Below are 27,868 nucleotides of genomic sequence, written 5' to 3' on the forward strand. Positions count from 1 at the left end.
ATAAAGCTATCATTTATTCCATCCAGGAACTTTATCTCTCTAGCGGGTTCCGATGATACATTTACCCAGTCAATATTGGGGTAAATGAAGTCTCCCATTATTACTGCACGACCAATTTGGTTAGCTTCCCTAATTTCTCTTAGCATTTCACTGACAGTCTCACCATCTTGATCAGGTGGACGGTAGTATACTCCTATCACTATAGTCTTCCCCGACACACAAGGGATTTCTACCCATAAAGAATCAATTGTGCATTTAGTCTCGTGCAGGATGTTTATCCTGTTGGACTCTATGCCATCCTGGACATAAAGCACCACACCGCCTCCCGGGTGTTCCTCTCTGTCATTGTGATATAATTTGTACCCCAGTATAGCACTGTCCCATTGGTTGTTCTCCTTCCACCATGTCTCTGAGATGCCAATTAAGTTTATGTCATCATTCACTGATACCTAATACAACAAAGCACCAAAAAATATTTTTTTGGGGAGTTCTACTATACTAATCAATTGACACTCAATCTCCCCTTGTAGATTATTTTTGCATTCAATCAATCAACGCTTTATTGCTCACCAACTGTGAGTCATCTCATTCAAAACACCACAATTATTCACTGAGAGGCTATCTGGCCTAAATTGTGACCCGAGTTTGCCTCGCTGTTTAAATTGAAAGAAAAATTTATGAAAGATGGAGGAAGGGTTTCATATATAATATGAGTTTAATCCCCCACCAGGGTGAACTCAATTTATATCAATATAATCATAAACCAAACCTCCTCCATCCCATGTTTTTTGAAGAAATGTGTGCCACTAGTTCAAACACCTGTGTACTTTTTTTTCCGTGTGATTTTTCACTTTTTCTTTTTTCTTTCTAAAATGTCATGAACAATTGACTTCACAAAACAATTTTAAAAGTCCCGACTTATCTGGTAAAAGTTGACAACCCGACGTAGCCACGTTTCTGGTCCACAAATGGACCTTTCCTCAGGGGATGTTATCCTATTTCATAATCAGTCGGTGTACCCAAGTCTTCTATGATGTTAAAGTTCTTTTTCAGGAAGACGCCATGATGCGCTCAATATCTATTGAAACGCTGCAGACTAACTCTCACTGTTTTTGAACTGCACACACAGATCGTACGACCACCAATCGCAACGCTCGTTGCTGTAACGTGATGACGTATGAGTTAAAAGTCATTAAAGCCCAATGCAGCGCTCTCTGCCAAACCCAAGGGACCAAAGCATAATGAAGAATTACTATAGCGTCGTAACGTCCCATATTAAATCAATGGTTTCATTGATTTAATATATATATTATATATATATATATATAGATAGATAGATACATACATACATATATACCTACATACACACACACACACACACACACACACATACACACACATCAACTCAAGGATTTCAGCATAGTCATTTTCTCTGAATGGTAGCCCTCTTTGAGGATAAAGATAAGTTCAAGTTCTTCCTTTTTATTAATAATTGTGGTCTAACATGTTTTATGTTTTGTTGTGATTACCGGCAATAGTCCTATGATTATTACATCCCTGATGAAGCATTTGTTTGTGAAACATCGGCCATGTTGGGTTTTTCATAATTGACTGACTGTTGTTTTTCTTAGATATTTTATTTGCAAACCATAAAACTTTTCAAAAATGTGAATGATCAAGATGTCCTGGTGATGTGCTTTCACACAGCGGATATACCGTCAGGCTTGCTGTCACCTTCTTTTTAGGATTTAGATGATTGTATTTTCATCATGGCTGCCTTTGCTTTATATTGACTGATCCCCTTTGTTTCGATTTTGAGATCATTTTGTGGGGTAACAATTGACTCTATGGGGCGGATTTTAAGAGCCCTGCTCGCCTAAATCCACCCAAATCGGGCGGATTTAGGCGAGCAGGGCCCTGCGCGCCGTGAGCCTATTTTACATAGGCCTACCGGCGCGAGCAGAGCCCCGGGACTCGCGTAAGTCCCGGGGTTTTCGGAGGGGGGCGTGTCAGGGACGGGACCGAGCGCAGCGGCGTTTTCGGGGCATGTCGGGAGCGTTCCGGGGGCGGGCCCGGGGGCGTGGCTACGGCCCGGGGCAGTCCGGGGGCGTGGCCGCGCCCTCCGGACCCGCCCCCAGGTCGCGTCCCGGCGCGCTAGCGGCCCGCTGGCGCGCGGGGATTTACGCCTCCCTCTGGGAGGCGTAAATCCCCCGACAAAGGTAAGTGAGGGGTTTAGACAGGGCCGGGCAGGTGGGTTAGGTAGGGGAAGGGAGGGGAAGGTGAGGGGAGGGCAAAGGAAAGTTCCCTTCGAGGCCCTCCGATTTCGGAGCGGCCTCAGAGGGAACGGAGGGTAGGCTGCGCGGCTCGGCGCGCGCCGGCTATACGGAATCGATAGCCTTGCGCGCGCCGATCCCGGATTTTAGCGGCTATGCGCGTATCTACTAAAATCCAGCGTACTTTTGTTGGCACCTGGAGCGCCAACAAAAGTACGCCTATTCGCGGTATTTGAAAATCTACCCCTATATGTTCTACAATTTTGTTTTTTTAGAATAGTTTATATTATTTTTTTCTGGTACTAACATCAGGCTCACTGGTCTCTGGATCACCCAAGAACCCTTTTTAAAGATTGGAGGTTGGCCAATGTAACACTAAGCTTCAGGAACAATAGACAATTTTTGTGATAGGTTACAAATTACTGGTAATAGGTCTGCAATTTTAGGGGCGGATTTTAAGAGCCCTGCTCGCCTAAATCCGCCCAAATCCGGGCGGATTTAGGCGAGCAGGGCCCTGCGCGCCGGTAAGCCTATTTTACATAGGCCTACCGGCGCGTGCAGAGCCCCGGGACTCGCATAAGTCCCGGGGTTTTCAGAGGGGGCGTGTCGAGGGGCGGGCCCGAACCGCGCGGCATTTTCGGGGCGTGTCGGGAGCGTTCCGGGGGTGGGCCCGGGGGTGTGGCTACGGCCTGGGGTGGCCTGGGGGCGTGGCCGCGCCCTCCGGACCCGCCACCAGATCGCGTCCCGGCGCGCTAGCGGCCCGCTGGCGCACGGGGATTTACTTCTCCCTCCGGGAGGCGTAAATCCCCCGACAAAGGTAAGGGGGGGTTTAGACAGGGCCAGGCGGGTGGGTTAGGTAGGGGAAGGGAGGGTAAGGTGAGGGGAGGGCAAAAGAAAGTTCCCTCCGAGGCCGCTCCGATTTCGGAGCTGCCTCGGAGGGAATGGGGGTAGGCTGCGCGGCTTGGCGCGCGCCGGCTATACGAAATCGATAGCCTTGCGCGCGCCGATCCCGGATTTCAGCGGATACACGCGGCTACGCGCGTATCTACTGAAATCCAGCGTACTTTTGTTGGCGCCTGGAGCGCCAACAAAAGTACGCCTATTCGCGGTTTTTGAAAATCTACCCCTTATTTTTTAATTCTTTCAACACTCTGGGGTGTGTACCATCTGGTTTAGGTGATTTGTTATTTAGTTTGTCAATTTACCCTATTACATCTTCCAAGTTCAAAATGAATTGTTTCAGTTCCTTTGAGTCATCATAATTAAATACCATTTCTGGCCTGGGTATCTCTCCAACATCTTTCTCCATAAACACTGAAGCAAATAATTAATTTAGTCTTTTCACTTAGACCTTGTATCCCTTTTACCCCTTGATCATCTAATGGTCAAATTGATTCCCTCACAGCCTTCCTGTTTATATTTATCTTTTGTATTGCTAGATTAATCGCAATTAATTAATTTTGTAAAGTAAAGCGAGGTACAAACGAAATGAAATAAGGTTAACAAATTAAAGGTAAGTCGGAAAAGTATAAAAAAGATCAAAGCAAATAAAATTATAGTATATATTCCACCAAACAAATTAGGATGATTAAAATAGGAAAATAAAGCAATGACATAATATAAGTGCGGTAAACATAAAACAATAAAAAAACATAAAATATAACATAAAACGGTACATTGGGTAATCAGGTGAGGAAAAGCCAGTAAAAACAGGTGGTCCTTGAGTGCTTTTGTAAATTTCACAAACTGCTTCAGATGTATTTGAAAATGTTTTTATTATGAGGTTTTTCTCTATGGCACTCTTTTCAAATTCTTCTTTTGCTTGCATTATCAATGTTTTGCATCTAACTTGCTTTTTACTATCTTATTCATTTGGATCCTTTTTACATTTTTTTAAGAAGTTATTTTGGTGAAGCCTCTTTCACTTTACAGTTTAACCATGTGGCCAGTCATTTGGCCTTCTTACCACCTTTTTTAATGCTTGGAATATATCTGGTCTGGGCTTCCAAAGTGGTATTTTTAAACAATGTCCATGCCTGATATAAACTCTTTACCTTTGCAGCTGCACCATTTAGTTTTTTTCTATTTTCCTCATTTTATCAAAGTCTCTCTTTTGAAAGAGTAATGCTAGAACAGTAGTTTCCTTAATGTCCTCCCTCCAGTTATTAAGTTAAATTTGATTGAGTTACGATCACTGATACCAAATGGCCCCACTACCATTATCTCTCACACTAAATTCTGAACTCCATTAAGACATTATACTAGCCTGACAAAGGAAGCATAACCCTCAGAAGCTAGTCACACGTACACTTGGTTAGTCTAACACAAATATATCACCTGCACCTTATTTTTACTGACCAGTATATATTCAGGTGAACTGACATGATAACTATTTTACTTTAATCATGACAAAAATTATTTAAGCAAAACTTCAGATAGAAAAGCAAGGAATTGGATTTACTCTTTGGATTTAATGGGCACTTCCTAGTGACCCAGATTTGCCACTGTCAGATACAGGATACTGGATTTGATAGACATTAGTCTCATCCAGGATGGCACATCTTGTGTTCTTATGAATTAGATATTTGGAGGCATCAAGAGATATAGACCAGTATTCCTTTCAGTTAGTCTTATTCATTGGCAAGAACACTGACAGTGACCCAATACTGTGTATGTTGAACAAAATAGAAAAATTGTTATATTAAATAGAGTAAATGCAGTTTAATCTATTTATTTATAAGATTTTGTTCCTCGTTTATCCAGCTCAAATATTAAAGCAGCGCAGGAACTGCATGGATGTTATCCATTCTATGGTAATAAATACACTAGGAACTAATTAACGGACGGGCATTTTCATTGATATCCACAGAAAATGGATCCTTGTGGGAAACAGAAAGAAAAGACAAAAAATAAAAACCGTGAATCTCCACTTGAAAGCACAGAGGAAAAAGCAGATTCCCAACCCAGCATAGAGCTCATATATTCCATCAATGACAGACCGCCATGGTACCTCTGTATCCTGCTTGGACTTCAGGTACAAAATCTTTCAGCCTTTCTTGCTTTCCATTTCATGGTCTATGACTCTTCTTTAGATTGTGACAAATGGATGAGAGCCACTTTTGTTATTTGAACCTGAAAACTCTATTGAATGAAGAATCCTACAGAATTGAGGCCAATATTCAAAGGCATAACTCACAAGTTATTTGAATAAATGTCAACTTTTGAATATTAAAGGAACTTATCCAGCTAAATTTTAACCAAATATAGTCTGATGAATATATATTAGGGATGTGAATCGTTTTTTGACGATTTAAAATATCGTCCGATATATTTTAAATCGTCAAAAATCGTTAGGGCCACGATACAATACCAATTCCCCCGATTTATCGTCAAAAAATCGTAAATCGGGGGAAAGGGGAGGGCAGGAAAACCGGCACACTAAAACCCCCTAAAACCCATTCCCCACCCTCCCGAACCCCCCCCCCCCAAATGCATTAAATTACCTGGGAGTCCTCCGTAGCGGCGGTCCGTGGCTAAATCGGGGAAGGGGGAGAGCACGAAAACCGGCACACTAGATCATGAGGTCTTCAGCCGGTGCCATTTTTCAAAATGGCCGCCGCAAAATGGCGGCGGCCATAGACGAAAACGATTCGACGCAAGAGGTCGTTCCGGACCCCCGCTGGACTTTTGGCAAGTCTTGTGGGGGTCAGGAGGCCCCCCAAGCTGGCCAAAAGTTCCTGGAGGTCCAGCAGGGGTCAAGGAGCGATTTCCTGTCGCGAATCGTTTTCCATACGGAAAATGGCGCCGGCAGGAGATCGACTGCAGGAGGTCGTTCAGCGAGGTCCGGAAATCTCGCGAGGGTTCCGGACCTCGCTGAACGACCTCCTGCAGTCGATCTCCTGCCGGCGCCATTTTCCGTACGGAAAACGATTCGCGGCAGGAAATCGCTCCTTGACCCCCGCTGGACCCCCAGGAACTTTTGGCCAGCTTGGGGGGGCCTCCTGACCCCCACAAGACTTGCCAAAAGTCCAGCGGGGGTCCGGAATGACCTCTTGCGTCGAATCGTTTTCGTCTATGGCCGCCGCCATTTTGTGGCGGCCATTTTGAAAAATGGCGCCGGCTGAAGACCTCATGATCTAGTGTGCCGGTTTTCGTGCTCTCCCCCTTCCCCCGATTTAGCCACGGACCACCGCTACGGAGGACTCCCAGGTAATTTAATGCATTTGGGGGGGGGTTCGGGAGGGTGAGGGATTTAATTCAAAGGGTCGGGGTGGGTTTTAGGGGGTTTTAGTGTGCCGCTGGACCACCAGGTAATTTAAGGCATTTGGGGGGGGGATTTAATTTAAAGGGTCGGGGGTGGGTTTTAGGGGGTTTTAGTGTGCCGGCTCATGATTTTAACGATTATGACGATACTTTACACACACAAACGGCGACAATACGATTCCCTCCCCCTCCCAGCCGAAATCGATCGTTAACACGATCGAGGACACGATTCACATCTCTAATATATATGCTAATGATGTTCAATTAATAATACCCATCGACGACACAATTAAACAAACATTAAACATAGCTAACATGTATCTAGATATCATCAAACAGCTGCTAAACCAGATGGAATTAGTTATTAATATAGAGAAAACAGAATTCCTACACTTAGGGGCGGATTTTAAGAGCCCTGCTCGCCTAAATCCGCCCAAATCCGGGCGGATTTAGGCGAGCAGGGCCCTGCGTGCCTGTGAGCCTATTTTACATAGGCCTACCGGCGCGCGCAGAGCCCCGGGACTCGCGTAAGTCCCGGGGTTTTCGGAGGGGGGCGTGTCGGGGGCGGGACCGAGCGCAGCGCCGTTTTGGGGGCATGTCAGGAGCGTTTCAGGGGCGGGTCTGGGGGCGTGGCCACGCCCTCCAGACCCGCCCCCAGGTCGCGTCCCGGAGCGCTAGCGGCCCGCTGGCGCGCGGGGATGTACGCCTCCCTCCGGGAGGCGTAAATCCCCCGACAAAGGTAAGGATGGGGTTTAGACAGGGCCGGGCGGGTGGGTTAGGTAGGGGAAGGGAGGGGAAGGTGAGGGGAGGGCAAAGGAAAGTTCCCTCCGAGGCCGCTCCGATTTCGGAGCGGCCTCGGAGGGAACGGAGGTAGGCTGCGCGGCTCGGCGCGCGCCGGCTATACAGAATCCATAGCCTTGCGCGTGCCGATCCCGGATTTTAGCGGCTCCGCGCGTATCTACTAAAATCCCGCGTACTTTTGCTTGCGCCTGATGCGCCAGCAAAAGTACGCCTATTCGCGCGGTCTGAAAATCTACCCCTTAGAATAAAAAAAATATAGAGATCATTCAAAACCCAATCACACTCAAAAACAAAAACAAAAAATAGAATTAGGAGAGAAAGTGCGAAACCTTGTAGTGATAACTGACATGGAACTAAGCATGAAACAACATATATCTTTAAAAGTAAAGGAAGGTTGCACCAAACTCATGATTCTTAGAAGACTAAAACCACTACTAACAACCACCAACTTTCGATCAGTGTTACAAGCTTTAATTTTTGTGAGCACTGATTATTGTAATGCCCTACTACTAGGTTTACCATACACCACGATAAGACCATTTCAGATACTACAAAACACTGCAAGAATACTTCAGATACTAAAAAACACTGCAAGAATTCTGACTAGTAAAAGTAAAAAAGACCATGGGCCTTATTTTCTAAGGCTATAGTGCCGTACGCTAGAAGAGTTGGTGTTTCCATTCTCAATTTACTTCTATGGCCCCTGAAGAAGTTTTTTCGAAACACCAGCGGTGTCGGGCTTTTTTGTTGAACAAGGCTGAGGAGCCGTTGTTCTCATTTTTTGGAAAAGTGCAAGATAAGTATGACTTTTCCATATTCAAATGCTGGTATAAGTCTATGCCTGAAAGAAATTCACCTTCTTTAAAACTTTAGAAGGCAATGGTGTTGGTACATCTGAGTACGGCATTTATACAATGTGTTTGGTAAAAGAAGGACTTTCTCTTTAAAAAAATTGAAAAACTTTCTTAAAAAATTGAAAAATTATAAAAAAAAAGAGACTTTGGGTTACCCCATGATTATTCAGCCAGTGCTTGCACATAAAATTTAAAGTGCTTGAATGGTTTAAAACACCGTTTCCGGTGTGTATGATCAGTCACTCATTTATGAGGGTAAACCCTGTCCGAATATACCTCACGTGCTTGTGTGTGATTTTTCTACAATAAAACATAAACATCTCATTTACAATTAATCATATAAAGACAAGCATACAAAAACATGACAATATAAAATAATGAATAAAATCTGCTTACAGACACCAACTAGTAATATTTTGAACTATTCTGGGGACATCATAGATAAGCCAAGGTGAATACATAAGTTTTCACTTTCTTTTTTCATTTTACAAGTTTTGATGCATTTTTTAATCCCTTGTGGGAGGTTATTCCATAAAGAGGACTCTACAACTGAGAATGCTTGCCTACGGGTCACCTGTAATCTATAATATTTAAAAGAAGTAATTATTTCTCTGCTGATTGTAGAGCATGAACAGGTCAGTAATACTGAAGTTCTTTCAAATGTGTATGCCCTTCATCATGCAATACTTTAAAAATTACTCAAACAGAAGCAACACCTCTCAATAATTAACTCACACACACAGTGTAAACACTATAAGAGAGGGAAATAGTATCACAACTATTCACTCAAACGTTATATTAAACTAGACTAGAGACAATATCATAGGCAAAGTGCTCACACTCAGTTCTCGATCTGCTGTCTCTCGCCCTCAATGGGCCGCAGGCAGTAATCAGCCTGTGAGCTCAACGGTATTTAATCATTTATTGTCTCCTGTCTACCCACCCCTCACTCCAAAGAACATATTTTATTTAATCAAATAATCTGTAAACCATGAAAATACAAAACTAAACAACTCATGTATTTATCCAAATCTATAAAATTTGCTACCGGTTGGGTAAGTAACCCACTACTAATCAACAAATATTAAGCCACGTCAGTGGTCATGTAAATATCAAAAGTGTACTTCCATTATCCACCCCGACATGGTCCATGTTTCGACTCACAAGGAGTCTTTTTCAAGGGGAATGAAGATGATAGATCACTATATCACCGGTATATTGTTTTCATTCAAATTGATCTGTATCTTACTCAAAGGGTACAAAAATGGATACACTTTTTTGATTCAGTGATTCCGAAAGGACTTAATAAAGAAATTGATTGGTCCGTTTTCTGAAAATTATAGGGTGTGATTGTTTTGTAGCAGCAGGGCATACTGGGATTAGTAGTTTTCGGCGTATAAACATGCTACCGGAAACCGGGTATCTGTGTTTTCCGGTTTTGCATTTCTCAGCGGTCTATTTAAATCAGGCGAGTCAGTTCAGTTTTACAAAGGCGTTTATCGCCATGTTGAGTAGTTGAATTTAATGATTCTGGCGTTCCGGTGAGTTCTTTGTATTTTTTACATCTTTCACATTGAATGATATGTTTCAGACTGAATGTTTGAGCCTTTCCAAAGATAATGTTTGCATCGCTTTGTTAGCCTCTAAGTCCAAACGTAGTTTGTTCAGTTGAACAGTAGTTGGGAGTATAGTGTTAGTATGTGTGTGTGTGGGTTGAGGATTTTGGTTTTAATTTAATCGCATATTTTTTCATAATGTTTCCACAGGAACTGAATGAAAACAATATACCGGTGATATAGTGATCTATCATCTTCATTCCCCTTGAAAAAGACTCCTTGTGAGTCGAAACATGGACCATGTCGGGGTGGATAATGGAAGTACACTTTTGATATTTACATGACCACTGACGTGGCTTAATATTTGTTGATTAGTAGTGGGTTACTTACCCAACCGGTAGCAAATTTTATAGATTTGGATAAATACATGAGTTGTTTAGTTTTGTATTTTCATGGTTTACAGATTATTTGATTAAATAAAATATGTTCTTTGGAGTGAGGGGTGGGTAGACAGGAGACAATAAATGATTAAATACCGTTGAGCTCACAGGCTGATTACTGCCTGCGGCCCATTGAGGGCGAGAGACAGCAGATCGAGAACTGAGTGTGAGCACTTTGCCTATGATATTGTCTCTAGTCTAGTTTAATATAACGTTTGAGTGAATAGTTGTGATACTATTTCCCTCTCTTATAGTGTTTACACTGTGTGTGTGAATACTTTAAAAATTAACATCAATACTTGAAATTGTATTTGATATTGGCTTACCACTGGAAGCCAATGAAGATCCCTTAAATACGGGGTAATTAATTCTCTACAATGACAATCCACATTTTTAGTCTTGCTGCAGAATTCTCAATCAACTACTGAGTTTGTAATTGTCCTTGAGAAAGACTTCCATACAAAGCTTTGCAGTAATCTAGCGTACTAAGCGCAAGAGCTTGCATTATAGTTCTGAAATCATCCTTAGAAAGAGCATACCTGATGCACCTCATTAGCTGCAATTTTAAATGCTGACTTCAAAACAGCAATAACTTGCAGTCTCAGCATGAGTGGGGCATTGAAAATGATACCGAGGTCTCTAGCCTTCGAGACAAGATATATCCTGAAGACCTTCTAAATCTAAAGGTATTTCATGAAGTCCCACCCATAAAACATCTGTTCTTTTAAGGTTGAAGCTGTCTATTATTACTTATCCACTCCTCAATCTTAGCAATTCATTTACAATATATTTTACTTATATATAAAATGGTTTGGATAATAAGATCATTTCCATGAATCAGGAACAAATAATAGAAAAACTGAATTATATACTTAGAGGTCATTTTTCAGAAAGCCACTGAGTGGAAAAGTTAACAGGTGAAATTGAACTGGTTATCTTCAGCTGAATTTTCAGATGATCCTAACCATCTGGTTTTCAGCTGAAAATTTGCAAAATTTGTCAAGCTAGGTTTAGGCCTGCTGTTTACCCATCTAAGGTTAACTACCTAAACTTAGCTGGTTAACGCTGAAAATCAGCACCAACTGGCTTAAGTCTGAAGACTGCCCTATGAATGACCCTGGCGCTGCCCCTTTTCTTGACTAGCTAAATGTGCCCCCCCCCCCTTTCTGAATTTAGGTAGGTAAATGTAGCCAGCCAGTGGAGGGAGATTTTTAAGAACAGGATTTTAACTAACTCCCAAAGTTAACCAGTTAAACCCTTTGAAAATTGACTCATTCAGAAGCAGTTTTCAAACAGTTCATGGATACATCCCTGTACTTAATTTTCAAAGAGAAAATACATGCATATTTTAAGTTGGATTGAGAGGGCAATAATCAGACAGTTTATCCAAGTAAAGTACTATTTGCCTGAGTAAATGGCTTGATTAGTCTCTTTGTCTGATTATGTCCTACGAGAACTGGATAGTAACCATTCTGTAACTGGCATATTTTTTAACTTGGCATCGGCTTTTGACACTGTTTCTTGTTCAATCCTTTTGCAAACACTAGAAGAGATTGGTCCAGTTTTTCAATGGTTTATTTTATTTTTTACGGGAAGAAAGATACAGGTTAAAATGGTTGATGATGAGTCATGTTGGCAAGACCTTTTGGCATGTGTCCCCCAGGGATCTATTCTGTCAGCCACATTGTTTAATATTTATTTATTGTTTTGAAATATAAATTCATTAATGATAGTGTGTTGGACCAGGAAGAAGCATATGGCAAGATGAATTGTATATCGTATGCATAAATTTTGAAATTTAAACCTAGACCAAATACTAAATGGCAAAGCGGCAGTAGATAGATATGGCTGACAGATATGAAAATATGGCTGACAGAGCAGAGCCTTGTGGAACACCTGGATCAGTGTAATACCAATCTGAGTGATATTGACCGAGATTGACTTGTTGAGGATGGCGAGATAGAAATAATTTAAACCACTGAAGAACGGTGCGATTGATACAGATATGTGGAAGGTTAGCACAAAGAATTTCATGATTAAAGGCAAGATTTTCAAAGCTCTACGCACATAAATCCGGTGTATTTATGCACGTAGAGGGGATTATGCACGTGGGGCCTATTTTATAAAGGCCCGGCGACACGCGTAAAGCCCCGAGACGCGTCTAAGTCCCGTGGCTTTAAAAAAGGGGCAGTACGGGGTGGTCCAGGGGTGGGGTGGGGCCAGAGGCCTCCGTCACAGCGGCCATCTGTCGCTGTGTTGGAGGATCGCGTGCCATCAGGCTGCTAGCGCACGCAACTTGCGCCTGCCCGGAGGCAGTCACAAAACGTAATATAGAGGTCGGGGGGGGGGGGGGGGGTTTAGAATAGGGCTAGTGGGTGGGAAGGATAGAGTAGGGGGAGGGAACAGGTGAAGGCTGCGGGCATCGGGGCGTGCAGAGTGCACAATTGAGCATCCCCTTGCGCACGCCAACCCCCAATTTTATAACATGCGCACACCTGCGCACGCATGTTATAAAATCGGGCATCCATGTGTGCGCGCAGGATAGTGAGTGCACATGTACGCCCACGCGCTTATTTTAAAATCTACCCCTAAGAGTATCAAAAGCTGCAGAGATGACCAGAAAAATTATGATATAGTCTATGTTGGAATCAAAGCCACAGATAATAGTGTCAAAAGTGCTATGTCCTTTGCAAAATCCATGTTGGTTCGGGTGAAGAATATGGTTGTCATCTATGTAATCGTTCAGCTGATAGAGGACTAAGGATTCAATCACTTTGGCTATGGTAGGTAGGGATGCTATTGGTCGGTAATTTGAGAGATCCATAGCATCTGTTAATTTATTTTTTGGAATTGGTAGAATTGAAGTTTGTTTTAGAGAATTTGGGAAATAATTTGGGTTAAGGCAGGTGAAATGAAATCTTGGATTTATTTTAATAATTGTCCTGGGCAGGGGTTGTAAGGGCCATTGGAGACTTTTATTTTAGTAAGAATGAGAGTTGTGGTAGAGGAATCTATGATGGAAAAATCAGACCAAGTACAGATAGCTGGGGGAAGGTTGACAATTAGAAAAGGCAAATGAGTGACTTCAGAAGAGATTTTGTTAATTTTATCGCTCAAAAATAGAGCAATATTATTGCAAAAGACATCAGAGATGTGATTAAGGGTTTCATTTTTAACTGTAGTTATTGATCTTACAATGTTAAATAGAGTGTTAGGATTTCCATTTGCTGCTTGTATTTTGCTAGCGTAAACAATTTTTTGGCATGGTCAATTTTTTTTTATATATATGTAAATGTGAAAAATAGTCATTTTTTCATCCTGGAAGAGGATTCTTCCTCCATCATCTTTCAAGGCAATGTAGCTTGGATTTCATGCTGCGCAGAAGTGGGAAGTACCATGGGGCACTGGATCTAGAGGAAACACTACAAATGTTTTGGGGGGCTATGGAGTTAAGAGAGCTAGAGATAGCTTGATTCAAGTCTTTATAAGATCTACATCAGCATCAGTATCGGTGTCAGTGATGGTTGAAATATGAGGGAGAAGAAGAGTAGCAAAGGCATCAGGATCCATCTTTTTTCTTTTAAATATCTTAGTCAGTTTGTTGGAAGTTTGGGAATGTTCATGCTTAAGGTTATCAGTTATGGGGTAGATTTTAAGAGGCGCGCGAACAGCCTACTTTTGCTTGCGCATCAGACTCAAGCAAAAGTACGCTGGATTTTAGTAGATACACGCGGAGCCGCGCGTATCCACTAAAATCCTGGATCGGCGCGCGCAAGGCTATCGATTTTGTATAGCCTGCGCGCGCCGAGCCGCGCTGCCTCCCCCCGTTCCCTCCAAGGCCGCTCCGAAATCGGAGCGGCCTCGGAGGGAACTTTCCTTTGCCCTCCCCTCACCTTCCCCTCCCTTCCCCTACCTAACCCACCCACCCGGCCCTGTCTACACCCCCCCCCTTACCTTTGTCGGGGGATTTACGCCTCCCGGAGGGAGACGTAAATCCCCGCGCGCCAGCGGGCCTGCTGCGCGCCGGGCCGCGACCTGGGGGCGGGTACGGAGGGCGCGGCCACACCCCCGGGCCGTAGCCACGCCCCGTACCCGCCCCCAAAACGCTGCCGACACGCCCCCGCAACGCCGCGACGACCGGGCCCGCCCCCCGACACGCCCCCCGACACGCCCCCCCTCCGAGAACCCCGGGACTTACGCGAGTCCCGGGGCTCTGCGCGCGCCGGGAGGCCTATGTAAAATAGGCTTCCCGGCGCGCAGGGCCCTGCTCGCGTAAATCCGCCCGGTTTTGGGCGGATTTACGCGAGCAGGGCTCTGAAAATCCGCCCCTATATGTATTACAAAATGATCAGACCACGGTACAGGCTGAATGGCAGCTGTCATATTTGCATTATCTGAGTTTTAAAATAATAGATTGAGCATTTGGCCCAACCTATGAGTAGGTTCATTGATCAATTCTGTCCATCCTAACCCGGCTAGAGCTTCAAGCAGATGTAACACTGCTGGAGGACATGAAATATTATTAAAGCATAAATTAAAATCACCAGCAAGAATGGTGTTAATTAAGTCAACAGGTAGAGTAGCTAAAGACTCTAGCAGGGGGAATAGTTCACGATCGAGAACATCAGGTGGACAGTAAACAGAACAAAAATTTGAAATGGTAGTAGATATAAGCAATAATTCAAGAGGGCTGTTGAATGTCTTGGCCTTCTTGCTAGGATGCAGGGAGACCTTGACAATTGTAAGCAAACCTCCTCCTCAATGGTTTGGTTGCGGTTCTGAGAAAGGAATATAACCGTTTGGGCAGATGTTATTTAAAGTTATGTTATCATTAGCTAGCTTATATTCACATGCATGCTATTTTATTAACATCAAAAATATGCATGTATTTTCACTTTTGCACACACATTTGCCTAAGCAAAAATGGGGTAGTCTAGGGCAGTTCCAGGGTGCGCTAAGAAGTGCATACGTAAGTTGCTATTTTATTTATTTTATTTCCAGATACCAGAAGTTTCCTCTTCCAGTGACGAACTGTCAAAAGGTAAAAACTTTATTTGAATGCCACAAAGGAACCCAGACTGTAGATTAATGCAAAAACAGTACAAGTAATTTTAAAAAAACTGTTATCCAAAAGGGTTTATTTTTCATCAAATCAAACCCCTAAACACATATCGAGTCTGAATCAAAAAGAATAAATCAACAAAAAAAGTCAAAGGAAAAATGTCAGAGAAAAGCAGACAGGTCCAGTTCAGTATTTAGGCCCTCAAGGACCAAGGCAGTATATCCACCACTGTTTGATCTGCAGAAGCCTGCGAAAAAAATCGCCACCCCAGTGATTCTTGTAATAAACCTCTAATACACAGAACAGCAAATCTTCAAAAGAATGTGACAGTTCTTGGCAATGGGCCACTAAAGGAACTGTAAGACGGTCATTCTTCAAGCAGCTTCTATGATCTATCATCTGAGTGCAGACTTTTTTCCTTTGACATTTTTTTTATTGATTTATTCTTTTTGATTTAAACTCTATATATGTTTATGGGTTTAACTTTGATGAAAAAAAACCCTTTCGGATATCAGTTTTTTCAAATTACTTGTACTGTTTTCTGAATTAATCTGCAGCTGGGTTCCTTTGTTGCATTCTAATAAAGTTTCTACCTTTTGACAGTTCATTACCGGAGGAGGCAACTTCCGGTATCCGGTTGGGGTTTAAATGCCATTTTTCTCAATCGTTACAGAACCTTTTAGAAATCAGATGATTCAACTGAGAGCGATCCTCTGAAGTACTTCATACTAAAAGATAAGTCCCCTTGATGCAGTTTTCTTGAAAAATGAGCTGACATCAGGGTTTTTTGGTGAACTTATAACTTTGAGAAAACATGCATTCGTTTGGGTTTCTTGGTAACTCATAATGTTCAAACAATAACTATTTACTTTTTCTGAGCATTAAAGATTTTAGATGGACATTTTTTACATGTATTATATTTAAAAATTTTTTTAAAGTTTTTTGGTATCCTTTAGGGGCCAGTGGGTGAATGATTGAGCAGTCCAGGATACTTTTCTTGTGATTGAGAAGGTAACACATACTCCTGGCTTGCTGACACCCACATTAAAATGGTTTATTAAAATGTCCAAAGCCTTTCCCCTAAGATTGCTCTGTTGCACTTTCTTTGTGGATTGATTTGATTATCAGTAGGACAGTCCATTGGCTTTTTGTTTTCAGTTGATGTAAATAAATCAAACCACACTGTGGATCAATCAAAAACATACAAGTGGCAAGAAGAAAAAATATTTTTTTCCCAATCATTTTTATTAAGATAGATGAGTAGAAGAGAGAATGGGCACTCATAAATTGTGATAAGACTATCTTTCAGGATAAAAATATCCCTTCATATAGACTGCTAATGTCAGGAATCATAGCCCAGGCATCAGCTCAATTTAAAAAAAAAAAAAGATATCGATCCCCAACACAGCTGCGTTTCAGCAATGGCTTGTCTGGTTCAGGGGCTCCATTTCCTCAATGCTGTATAATTAGGTTAATATTCATAAGTATCTAATGTAAGTATAGGCAGTTAATTAGAAAACTAATAAAGGAGGTCTATATTGAATGGAAATTTCTTTGTGAACTCATGACAAATGGCTAAGCTCAAAAAATGTTTTGGTTGATAAGGCAAAAAAGGCAAAAAGCCAGGAACTTTGGTAGTAAATATAGTAAAATTAACTTGACTTTTGAGTTCCAAAGAGTCTTTAGCAGGTTATGATGAAGGGTCTTTGGAATATAAGTGATGTTTTCTCAGTTTGTTAAAATATTTTTATTCTATTTAGTACTGAAGTACCTGGCTTTTTAAAAATTGTTTTATTAATGGAAAAGCTATACTGCAATGGAACAATCTGAAATGACATATTTGAATTAGGCACTGAATTCTGAATAGCAAAAATGTGATGCATTCTTTTTTCTGGTAAAATTATTCTAATCAATGTTTAAAATTGTTAATTCACAAACAAAAATGTATTTAAATGTTGTATTTCTCTTCCCCTCAAATTCTCAAGCATTATATTCTGGCTTTTGGGGGTATCATTGCAATACCACTGATTCTAGCAGAACCTTTGTGTATTCAACATGACAACTTCATCAAAAGTCAACTTATTAGCACCATCTTCTTTGTATCTGGCCTGTGCACAATTCTTCAGACAACAGTAGGAACCAGGTAAAGCCATTATTAATCTAAAATAATTTATTCATTTTATTAGTGTATCAAAGTAAAAAAAGCAATGAAATTAAGATATATGATAAACTATAAGTACTGAAAAAAAAGTTATTTTCAAGACAAAGAACCTTGATGTACTTGAAGTTTTCTCCCATTTTGTATATATGGAAAAATGCTTAATACATCTGGGCCTATAATATCAGTAATATTACAGTAGAAAAATGTTCCTCATTGAAAAAAGTATTCAATTAAATGATTACTGATATTAGTTCTAACCACAATCATAAACAAATTCATTTAAGGCATGCAGATATAAGTTCTCTACTGAAGGGTAAATCAATGACTTATACAAAACCATGGGGGTCATTTATCAAAGTGCTATATGGTGTTTTCGCATGCAAAAAAATGCCTTTAACGCATGCGTAAATGCCATTAATGCATCCGAAAGCACCATAATGCTTGGTGCAATGCAAATGAGAAAAAGGGGAGGATATTGGCCAAGTGGGCTGGGCTCTCAGTTTTGTGAAGCTGTACTGCATGGCTTTAACCATACCTTTTTCATATGAGAGAGAAAGAGACTGAGAGAGAGAGAGAGAGAGACTAGTGATAATGCCCTCATGCTAGATAGGTATTTATATCTCTATGGGAGGCCCACCTAGTAACTCGAGGTGAGGTTTAGGTATTAGTGTAGGGGGTTAGGGGCCACTTTCACATTCATAGTGAGACGTACGAACAGAACAGTGCTCTCTTGTGAAGATTTGATGACCTTCGGAGTGAGGAAACTCAACTAAAGATGAGATTTGTGCAATGTTCTCTCAACTCACAGTCTCTCTCTCTCAGCTTAAACCTACTAAACGTGGTCCCCCCAGTGGTTGTATGTAGGAAATACATCAATTCTGGCACTTATCGCAAAGTCTGAAAATGTTATCGCAATTTATTCTAAGATAGCACTCCGCATAGGTATTAGCGTAAATTGCGATAAACTGCCTATTACCATAGAACACATGCCTTTCCCTATTGCATGTGATATTTAGTGCATTTTGATAAATCCAGGCCCATGTTTGTACATACACATTAAAAAAATATAGTCAGATACAACTAAACTGTAATCTTTAAAATGTATTTCTTTACACTGTAGAATATTACATGATTAGTAGGAATGTGCATGTGTTAGTTTTTTGACATCTATTTGTTTTGTGTGTAATAGCATATATAACAAATGGACATTTGAAGAGAAAGTGTTCTTGTGCTTCTTCATCTCAGAAAGCAATGTAAATCTTTCGATGGCAAATCATATACATGTATCTTTTCATATCTCAGATCCTGATCATATGGTCTCATATATATCGACAAAGAAAACCTGCCCTCTATTCTTCACATTATCCACAACAAAATCCACAAAAGGATCAACATCTTTCAATGCATACCACATCAGAGTCACCGTGCCACCTTGAAAGACACATATGAAAAGATACATGTATATGATTTGCCGTCAGAAGATTTAAATTGCTTTCTGAGACAAAGAAGCACACGAACACTTTCTCTTCAAATGTACAGGAACATCAATGATATGATGAAATGTGACCCAAGGGAACTTCCCTGAAGAAGCTTTGATAACGAAACATGTTGGAGATGTTTAGAAGAAGAAAGGAGACATTTTAGAAGAAAAAATGTGTAGCTTTTCTTTCCAAATTGTATGAATAGTTGTATGGATGTGTGTTTTTATGTGGTTTGCAAATTGTATATTGTTCCTATAATTTTTCTATGTGTATTTTGTTAGGTGGAAAAAATGTGTTTTATATTTTTGTAATTTGGAAAAAATAAAGATGAAAAGTTATGAATTAACCTTTATTAGGCCAGCAATTCATCCACACTTCTGGGTTAGATAGTGCAGTGCTGTCTCTGGGCTAGGCCCCCTCCCGATGGCACAAAAAAATCTATCTTGGCAAGAGTTAGGGGTAGATTTTAAAAGAAGCGTACGCGTACATATATGCCTGATTTAATAACATGCACGCGCACATATATCTGGGGTCGGCGCGCGCAAAAGGGTGCACAATTGTGCACCTTGAACGCGCCGAGTCGTGCAGTCTTCCTCCGTTCCCTTCCCCCTAACCTGACCTTCTCACCCCTTCCCCCCCAGCCCTACTCTAACCTCCCCAAAATGTTTATCTTACTTTTTGCGCCTGCCTCTGCTCGGGCGTAAGTTGCACGCGCCGGCAGCCTGCCGGCACGTGATCCTCCGACAGAGCAGCAATGGCCGCTCTGTCGGAGGCCTCTGGCCCTGCCCCCGCCCTGCCTCCGGACCTTCCTACCCCGCCCTCGCCCTACCCATTTTTTCAAGCCCCAAGACTTAGACCCAGCTATGCGCGTAAATCCTCCCTTTTAAAATCCGGCCCTTAATGTTTCTATCCCTCAGGGCTCTTTGTGGATGCCACATGGGTGTCCTCCCTTGAATGCAGATATTTTACTTATAGTTAATAGATTAATCTTCTGGTGGGATCCCTGGCTGTAGGAATCCTTGCGGTCTGCATTTCTTGCCAGTCCCTTGATGAGCAGGAAGAGGGGCAGAAAAACACTTCCTCCCAGATGCTGGAAAACAAATCTTCTTCCCCAACATAGATAACTGCAGGAATCTGCTGCTATGGGTCACCTCCTTTGTTGGGCAGATCTTCCCTAAACACTGGGTGACTTCATCCCAGAGTTCCCCATTCCCTGGGCCTCGGAAAGGCCCAGGCCTTCAGCAGGGTCCTCAAAATCAGTCCCAGAACAGCCACTCTGCACCTCATGGGGAGAGTACAGCAGTGGAGCCCTTTTGGTCTATCCTGGAGGGGTCTCGGAAGGTTTCTGAGGCTCCAGGTAGGCCTAAAATCCAATTTAGGAAAATACAGCCTCTCTCTCTGCCTTCAAAATAATACTGCCCCAGAGCCTAGGTCAGACCTCTGCTCTAAAATCTCAGGATGAAGGGTATCCATTACAGCTTCCCCTGTGGGAGGGCTATCCATGAATGGATACTCCCCTAATTATTTCCCTAACTGCACTAGACTGTTGCTAGACCTATTAGTAATCCAAAAAGTGGTATGGGTTACATCTCCCCCATTCTAGGGTGAAAATCTGTGCATAATCACAAACTTGTGCACTGATTTTATGATGTGGACCACACAAAAATACCAATCAATTTTTGCATTCCTTTAATCCTCACAATCACCTTTATTATACATCACACAATCAGTTAGATAGGCAAGGCCCCAATGTCTATCCTGGACTGGATCCAAAGTCCAGGCAGGCTCTACACCAGGTGTAGGCACTCCCATGCTGGATGGCTAATATCTTCCTATAATATGGTGGGAAAATCAACTTAATACATTGAAGCAGCGCACAAATAAAATTGAACAGTGGAATAGAGCAACTTAGGCCAGTCCTGCCACAGCTGGCCACCAGTGGGTGTTGCCACCACCCAAATGCACAGAATGCTCTCACCATTCTTGTTAAAATGATGGATGCACTGCACCCTACCTCCAATGGAAGATAAATCTCACATTTGGTGCCCTGGGAATGGACAAAACACACTTTTGGCCCCCATACTTTATGCTTCCAGCAGAATAAACTATTGTCTCTGCCAATGGGAAGAGAAAATTGGTTAACTCTTCTCAACTCCAATTGATCGCTCCCACTGGTGTGCATCCTGTAAAGAAAAGGTAAGGCACCCGATGGGCTGCTGTACCCAACCTGCAAAACAAAAGGTTATTTTAAGTTGACCAAGTTTGAAAGAAAACCAGGGACACTGTTTTCGACAATATTATTTCATTTTTATGGAAAGATTTTTAATGTATTTTATATAAAACTTGAGCACAACATTTTAATGGAGACACTACCAAACAGAATATCAAGCATTTTATTTTCCTTAAATGCAAACTCATAGAATTTTATTACTGAAAAGTCATCCATGGAATGGCAAATGAAATTAATAGAGATACTTTCTTCCAAAAACAGGGATGGCAAAGATCTTCAATTCTTTCAGGTCTCTTGACCGGCCAGTTCATCTGCATGATTGTAGAGTATTAGGTCTAGAAGAGTACAATCCAAATAAATGTAAAAGTTCTCCTCACAAGGAAAAAATAGTAAAAATGTTCATGTAAACATTCATAACAGTTTCTTCAGAACCCCAATAACATCTTTTCCCTCCCCAACAAGGCAAAAACTCTCACTGTTGTACTATGTACTCTGGAACCGGGACTATGTCTTTATTATTCCTGGCCCACAGGGGGAAAAGGGTACCGTTCCTAATGATCAGGGTGAGGCTTTAGTATGGTCACCCCACAAGGAAGCTGCACATGGATGCTGTACTCAGTCGGCGACCCAAGGATATGGTGTTAAACAGCAGCATGTTTGCTAGTACTACAGCCCAACTGCATCTCCTTCTCCTTTATGTGCTTGGCCACCTCTCTAGACGGCCCGTCTAAAGTTGGGATCATAGGCCCTCCTGATGATGCGGTCATCTACTTCTTCCTTCAGCCACTCAATCCGGTTCAGCTCAATGTAATCCATTATGTTCATTGGGACATACAGGTGGTATAGACCAAAGTCCAACTGAACCCAGTGACATATCAGTATCTCCACTTGAGAGGCTCTGAGTAGCCTCCTTGCATCCAGGCAAGTACTTGGGATCACTTAGAACTGATCTTAGACATTCATCTGTAGAGCTTGGCCAAAAATTCAGTTGGCATCCGTATTCTGTGGTGGATTCAGGCCTCCCAGCCCCTGTGTGCTGCTTCCAAACAGGGAGGCCTCTGCCGATGAAATCCCCAAGCTGGAGATGACTTGGCACCTTTTCATGGTTTGCATGCAATATTTACAATAGTTTTTTGGCTCCTTAGCATACAAAATTATCTCTAGGATCATAATGGTGAATCTCTCCCGAAACACTCTGGCACTGGTGACCATGTTCCTTTGGCTCTCTGGCTTTTCCCAGAGGTGATCCTCCTGATGAGTGAGAGTTGGTGAACCCCCGCATCTGATGAGTAGCCTCTGCTCCTTATTAATTTGCTAGGCCGCACTGCTGGCATACTTCACCCCATCCCTTGGGGTTTGCTTGTATTAGTGGTCTTCATAGGGGAGGTCACTGTTATCAGCCACAGCCTTGGAATCTATTAATGGGAACGCAACCTCCATTAGGTCCACCCAATCGTGTTTTCCCAGCCAACGACGGTGGTCATTCAGAATCCAGAGCAAGAAACTCACCAGAGCCGCTGGTCTTATAGGCCTCAGCCGCCTCTTTAGATCGTGATATCGCCCACTATAGGCACGGCTGCAATGGCAATCACGGCTCCTCCTATCAATTTTTGATGGCACGCTCCCTGCTGTCTTCAGATCCCAGGGATGGTGATCCAGACCATCTGGGCATGGTCACTCTCTTCAGGGCAGTAGCAAGTTGCGAGTTCGCTCTGGGGCAGGCACACTACTGGTTAACTTGGTCATCACATACATCAGGTCAAGACAATGCCCGTACTGTAGTTGCACTGGGTGAGCTAGCTGTAAGGTCTAGCACTGCCAGCACTCTCTTGCTTCCATTGTCTGGGCTCCTCAGTAGGGATGTGAATCGTTTTTTGACGATTTAAAATATCGTCCGATATATTTTAAATTGTCAAAAATCGTTAGGGCCACGATACAATACCAATTCCCCCGATTTATCGTCAAAAAATCGTAAATCGGGGGAAGGGGGAGGGCAGGAAAACCGGCACACTAAAACCACCTAAAACCCACCCCCGACCCTTTAAATTAAATCCCCCACCCTCCCGAACCCCCCCCCCAAATGCATTAAATTACCTGGGAGTCCTCCGTAGCGGCGGTCCGTGGCTAAATCGGGGGAAGGGGGAGAGCACGAAAACCGGCACACTAGATCGTGAGGTCTTCAGCCGGCGCCATTTTTCAAAATGGCCGCCGCAAAATGGCGGCGGCTATAGACGAAAACAATTCAACGCAAGAGGTCGTTCCGGACCCCCGCTGGACTTTTGGCAAGTCTTGTGGGGGTCAAGAGGCCCCCCCAAGCTGGCCAAAAGTTCCTGGGGGTCCAGCGGGGGTCAAGGAGCGATTTCCTGCCGCGAATCGTTTTCCGTACGGAAAATGGCGCCGGCAGGAGATCGACTACAGGAGGTCGTTCAGCGAGGTCCGGAACCCTCGCGAGATTTCCGGACCTCGCTGAACGACCTCCTGCAGTCGATCTCCTGCCGGCGCCATTGTCCGTACGGAAAATGATTCGCGGCAGGAAATCGCTCCTTGACCCCCGCTGGACCCCCAGGAACTTTTGGCCAGCTTGGGGGGGCCTCCTGACCCCCACAAGACTTGCGTGGGTTTTAGGGGGTTTTAGTGTGCCGCTGGACCACCAGGTAATTTAAGGCATTTGGGGGGGGGATTTAATTTAAAGGGTCGGGGGTGGGTTTTAGGGGGTTTTAGTGTGCCGGCTCACGATTTTAACGATTATGACGATACTTTTCACACACAAACGGCAACAATACGATTCCCTCCCCCTCCCAGCCGAAATCGATCGTTAAGACGATCGAGGACACGATTCACATCTCTACTCCTCAGAGGATTATCTTAATCCTCCCATAGGGGATGAAGAAAGACATCATATTGGTGGAGGCCAAGGCATCACTTGCTGAAATTCCCTTGCGTGGGTCATCTCACTTTGGCGATTTGGCACTGCTGAAAGTCCTACTCGTGTCGCCGTGCATTAAAATTCCCCACCCTGTGTGCGGAGGATGCCACCCACCCGTACATGCACACGCAGACATTAAAATCTGGCGCACATGTACCCCTAAGTTCTTTGGGGCAATAACTTATAGTACCTGAATACTTAGCACCATTGTTCAGCACTGTGTGTGTCCACTAGTGACATAAAATAATAAATATTATTAAAGATGATATTAAAACCTGCCTGTAATAGTGATCAGCTCTGTGCTCTTATCTTTTTTGATGAAGTCCAGGAGAAAGGATGCACTTTACCCCTAAATGAAATCTCTGATTTACAGGTTGCCCATCCTCCAAGGTGGTACATTTAGCTTCATAACCCCGACGCTGGCTATTCTGTCCTTGCCTCAGTGGAAATGTCCAAAGATAGATGGCATATCACCCAATATCACTGGAGCTCAGGAGTTAGATAATTCAGAAACATGGAAACTGCGCATCAGAGAGGTAAGTTTCATAAAGAAAAAGATGAATTCAGGGCTTGAGGAGACAAGGACATGTTTCAGAATGATCTTTAGTGGTTGCTGGCGAGTCTATAGGTTAGTTTGTGAAGAGCAATGTTTGAAACAAATATAGGGGGTAATATTGTAACATCATGCATAAGATTGCCAGCAAATGCGCACATAAGCTACATGAATTTTCAAAGCCAACTTAAGAGCATAAATCTGCTTTGAAAATGACCCTGGCAAAACTAAGTACCCACAATTATTCCTGTCATTTGTACATGTAGTTTGCTGAGAGAATTTATGTGCATAGAGGTAGATTTTAAAAGCCTGGTGCACATCAAAATTGGAAGATATCGGCTAAATTTTAAAAGGCTCGCGCGCGCAAATACCCGTGGTTTAGTGCGTGGCCAGGCCCTGTGCGCACCACGCAGATTTTCTAAAGAGCCCGACCATGCACTTAACCACCGATATGTGCAGAGGTGCTGAGCCTAAAGAAAGGGGCGGGCCGGGACAGCACCATTAGCTGCTAGGGTTGAGGTGAAATTTTTTTTTAATCTAGAATACTTTTGTTATGCTTCAGCTCCCTTTCTTATGTCTTATTTTTTGGGAAAAACAGGGAGGATAACTTTCAAACAATTCTTTATAGCTCCATATATGCAAGCATATGGAGATCTTCTATGCGCTGATTATAAAATATGCACATGTCTACTCTGCAACATATGCATGTATGTATGGTTACACGCAAATATCTATAATGCACTGAAAGTGCATATTTTGCCTATCTATTTTAAAGAAATATGTGCATATATTTTACGTGTGAAAAAGAATGCAACTTGTATGCATAAAACTTTGATTGATGCTTACAAGTTGGTTTATTTTAAAATAGGCATACATTATTGAAATGACCAGTTTCCCAATACCTCCACCAGTTCACCCAGTTGTTTTCCAGGTTATCAAAATGCTCTTAGTTCTTCGGCCTCAACTCCCCCCAGTTCACCCAGATCTGCCACCCAACTAATACTTGACAACAGAACTGTCTGATATCAATTGTGCAAAATAATTAGCAGGTGTAAAATTGCATGAATAAATTACCACATATACTCATGTAAGCCTCATAAAATAACAACTTACTTGCATACTTCTTAGTCCCACCCCAGAATATTCCTAGACTGCCTCTGTTTTGTGCTGGTAAACTTGAATGTGAAAGCACACATCTGTGAGTACTTTTGATGTTTATAAAATATAAACATGAGCATTCAGGAAACAAAATAGGAAATGAAATGAAATTTCCTATTTCGTTTTGAATGGTTTTCAAGATGGAATTAGATAAATTCTGATTAAATTTCATCAGAATCTTGTTTAGTTTTGAAAGCCTATTTAATCTTAATTCAACTGCTATACCTCAAAATGGCATCCTCAGCTGGGGAGGATGCGCTGGAGTTCATTAACACTGGCGCAGTAACCCCAGTGGACAGCATCAGTTGGCAAAGAAGTGCTGAAGAAAGAAGATGCCGAAGAAGAGCTCTGAGGCCTGGGATCCAGGCCTGACCCTGGGCAGAGGCCCAGGCATTGGGACCTGGCCTCCAAGCTGGGTTGTGGCATCAGGGCCCTGGCCTAGACTGAGACCCAGGCTTTGGGTTCAGGCCTCCAAGTCTGGGCCTTGCATAGGGCCTAGGCCGAGGTCACGGCAATCTACTGTAGCCTAGGCCTACACAAGGCCCAAACTTTGGCCAGGCCTAGGTCTTGTCTGTGGATCCACCGCAGTCTGGGTAATTGGGGACAGGGGAGGATCCTGGCATTTTTCCGGGTGGGAGAGTTGGGTGTGGCCCATGGGAGGCCCCTTTTCTATTTTTTTTTTCCATTTTTGATTTTTTTTTCAATGTTTATTTCATTTTTTTAAAACAAAAGAAACAAAATAAACATTACATGAAATGAAATCCTTGGGGGAAAAGCCCTCCAAAAATAAAATGAAAAACAAAACAAAATGTTCTCTTCTTCCCACTCCTAATAAAATAACATGTACGCAAGTACAAGCTACTAAAGAGCCTCACGACTCCCTTTCAGGTACTGAGGGAGTAAGGCACAATGGGGGCGGGGAAGACAAGGCGGGCGGGAATCAGCGAGGGAGGGGGGAGGAAAGGGGGGGTGGGGGAGGGAAGGGGAGGGTGGGGGCGGGACCGGCAGGTCTGGTTAAAGGGGGAAGCTTTGAGAGCAGAGCTCCCCTTTTGATCCAGACATCACCGGGTTACCTGCAGTACTTTGCTCCTGTGCTCGACGCGTGCCTTCAGTCTGGCCTTGCTTCTTCAGCGTTCGACACCAGCGGATGCATGCGGGGGTTGCCGCGGCTTCCTCTTCGAGCATCGCTGGGTTACTTGCAAGGCTTGAGTCCTCTGTTTTTGTCTCAGCACGTGCCTTCACTCTCCCTTGCTTCTTCGGCATCCCGATTGCCAGCGGACGCTTGCAGGGGTTTGCCGCGGCTCCCTCTTCGCTCCCAGCCCATGGCACAGCTCTTTCAGTGTCACGAGATTTGGGCCTCGTGCTCCACCAGGCTACTGCAGTCACAGGTTTCCAGTTGTGCTCGTCGCGTGGCGTCGCAATACCCGGCGCCTCCTTGTCTTTACACCTTCGCAGTGAGTCCCTTTCGGGATATCACGGTATCGTATATTTATAAAAAAATAAATAAATAACTGAATTGTCTTATTTCTGTACCTGTTTTTTGCATTATCTGCTTGCTGGCACTTGAGATTCCACGTTTGCACCGCGTTTCTTGTGTTCATGGGGTGGATAAATGTTAATTTTCTGGCACTAAGCTATGTGCTTGGGCAGTGTTTATTTTATGTTGTACTCAAGTGCTTAGGCAGTGTTTACACTGTGTTTTTTACTTTCAGTTGCGTTGCAGTTTTGCCCGGATGACCGTGTGTGCACATTGTTTTTTCCTCCTGTATGGCGCTGCACATGTCTGGGTTGTTTATGTGCAGATATAGGGGGGCGGGTAAAGTGTTTGCACCTACTGCCTAGTTTGGTTTGCCTCGGACCTGGGATGTTTATTGTGTGGTCACATTTTATAAAAAATAATAATAATAACAACAACAGTGCAGATAGCTATATGAATTGCATGTTTTGGGACCTCCATTTGTATTTCATGAAGCTGGGTTTTCTTTTCAGTGGGGATTGGGTGGGATCGGGGCACAGTGGCTAGCACATGGCGGTAGCCATATTTGTTTAGGAATAATGTGCACATGGCGGCAGCCATTTTACCTTAGAGCACAGGGCAGTTGCCATTTTG

At 43.0% G+C, this 27,868-nt stretch overlaps 1 protein-coding gene and 1 long non-coding RNA gene across 3 annotated transcripts in view; one reads left to right on the plus strand and one right to left on the minus strand.

The window, feature by feature from the left end:
• Positions 1-27,868, plus strand: part of LOC115091371 (solute carrier family 23 member 1-like) — a 184,475-nt gene that overhangs the window by 60,264 nt on the left and 96,343 nt on the right. For both annotated transcript variants that reach the window (XM_029601648.1, XM_029601647.1), the window contains 3 exons: positions 5,143-5,307; positions 17,235-17,392; positions 24,421-24,583. In XM_029601648.1, coding sequence (XP_029457508.1) covers positions 5,143-5,307; positions 17,235-17,392; positions 24,421-24,583 — 486 coding nt within the window. The remainder of the gene's footprint in view (positions 1-5,142; positions 5,308-17,234; positions 17,393-24,420; positions 24,584-27,868) is intronic.
• Positions 1-27,868, minus strand: part of LOC115091372 — a 93,897-nt gene that overhangs the window by 44,457 nt on the left and 21,572 nt on the right. The window lies entirely within an intron of this gene.

The sequence above is a fragment of the Rhinatrema bivittatum genome, chromosome 4, assembly GCF_901001135.1.
Source record: "Rhinatrema bivittatum chromosome 4, aRhiBiv1.1, whole genome shotgun sequence".
Lineage (NCBI taxonomy): Eukaryota > Metazoa > Chordata > Amphibia > Gymnophiona > Rhinatrematidae > Rhinatrema > Rhinatrema bivittatum.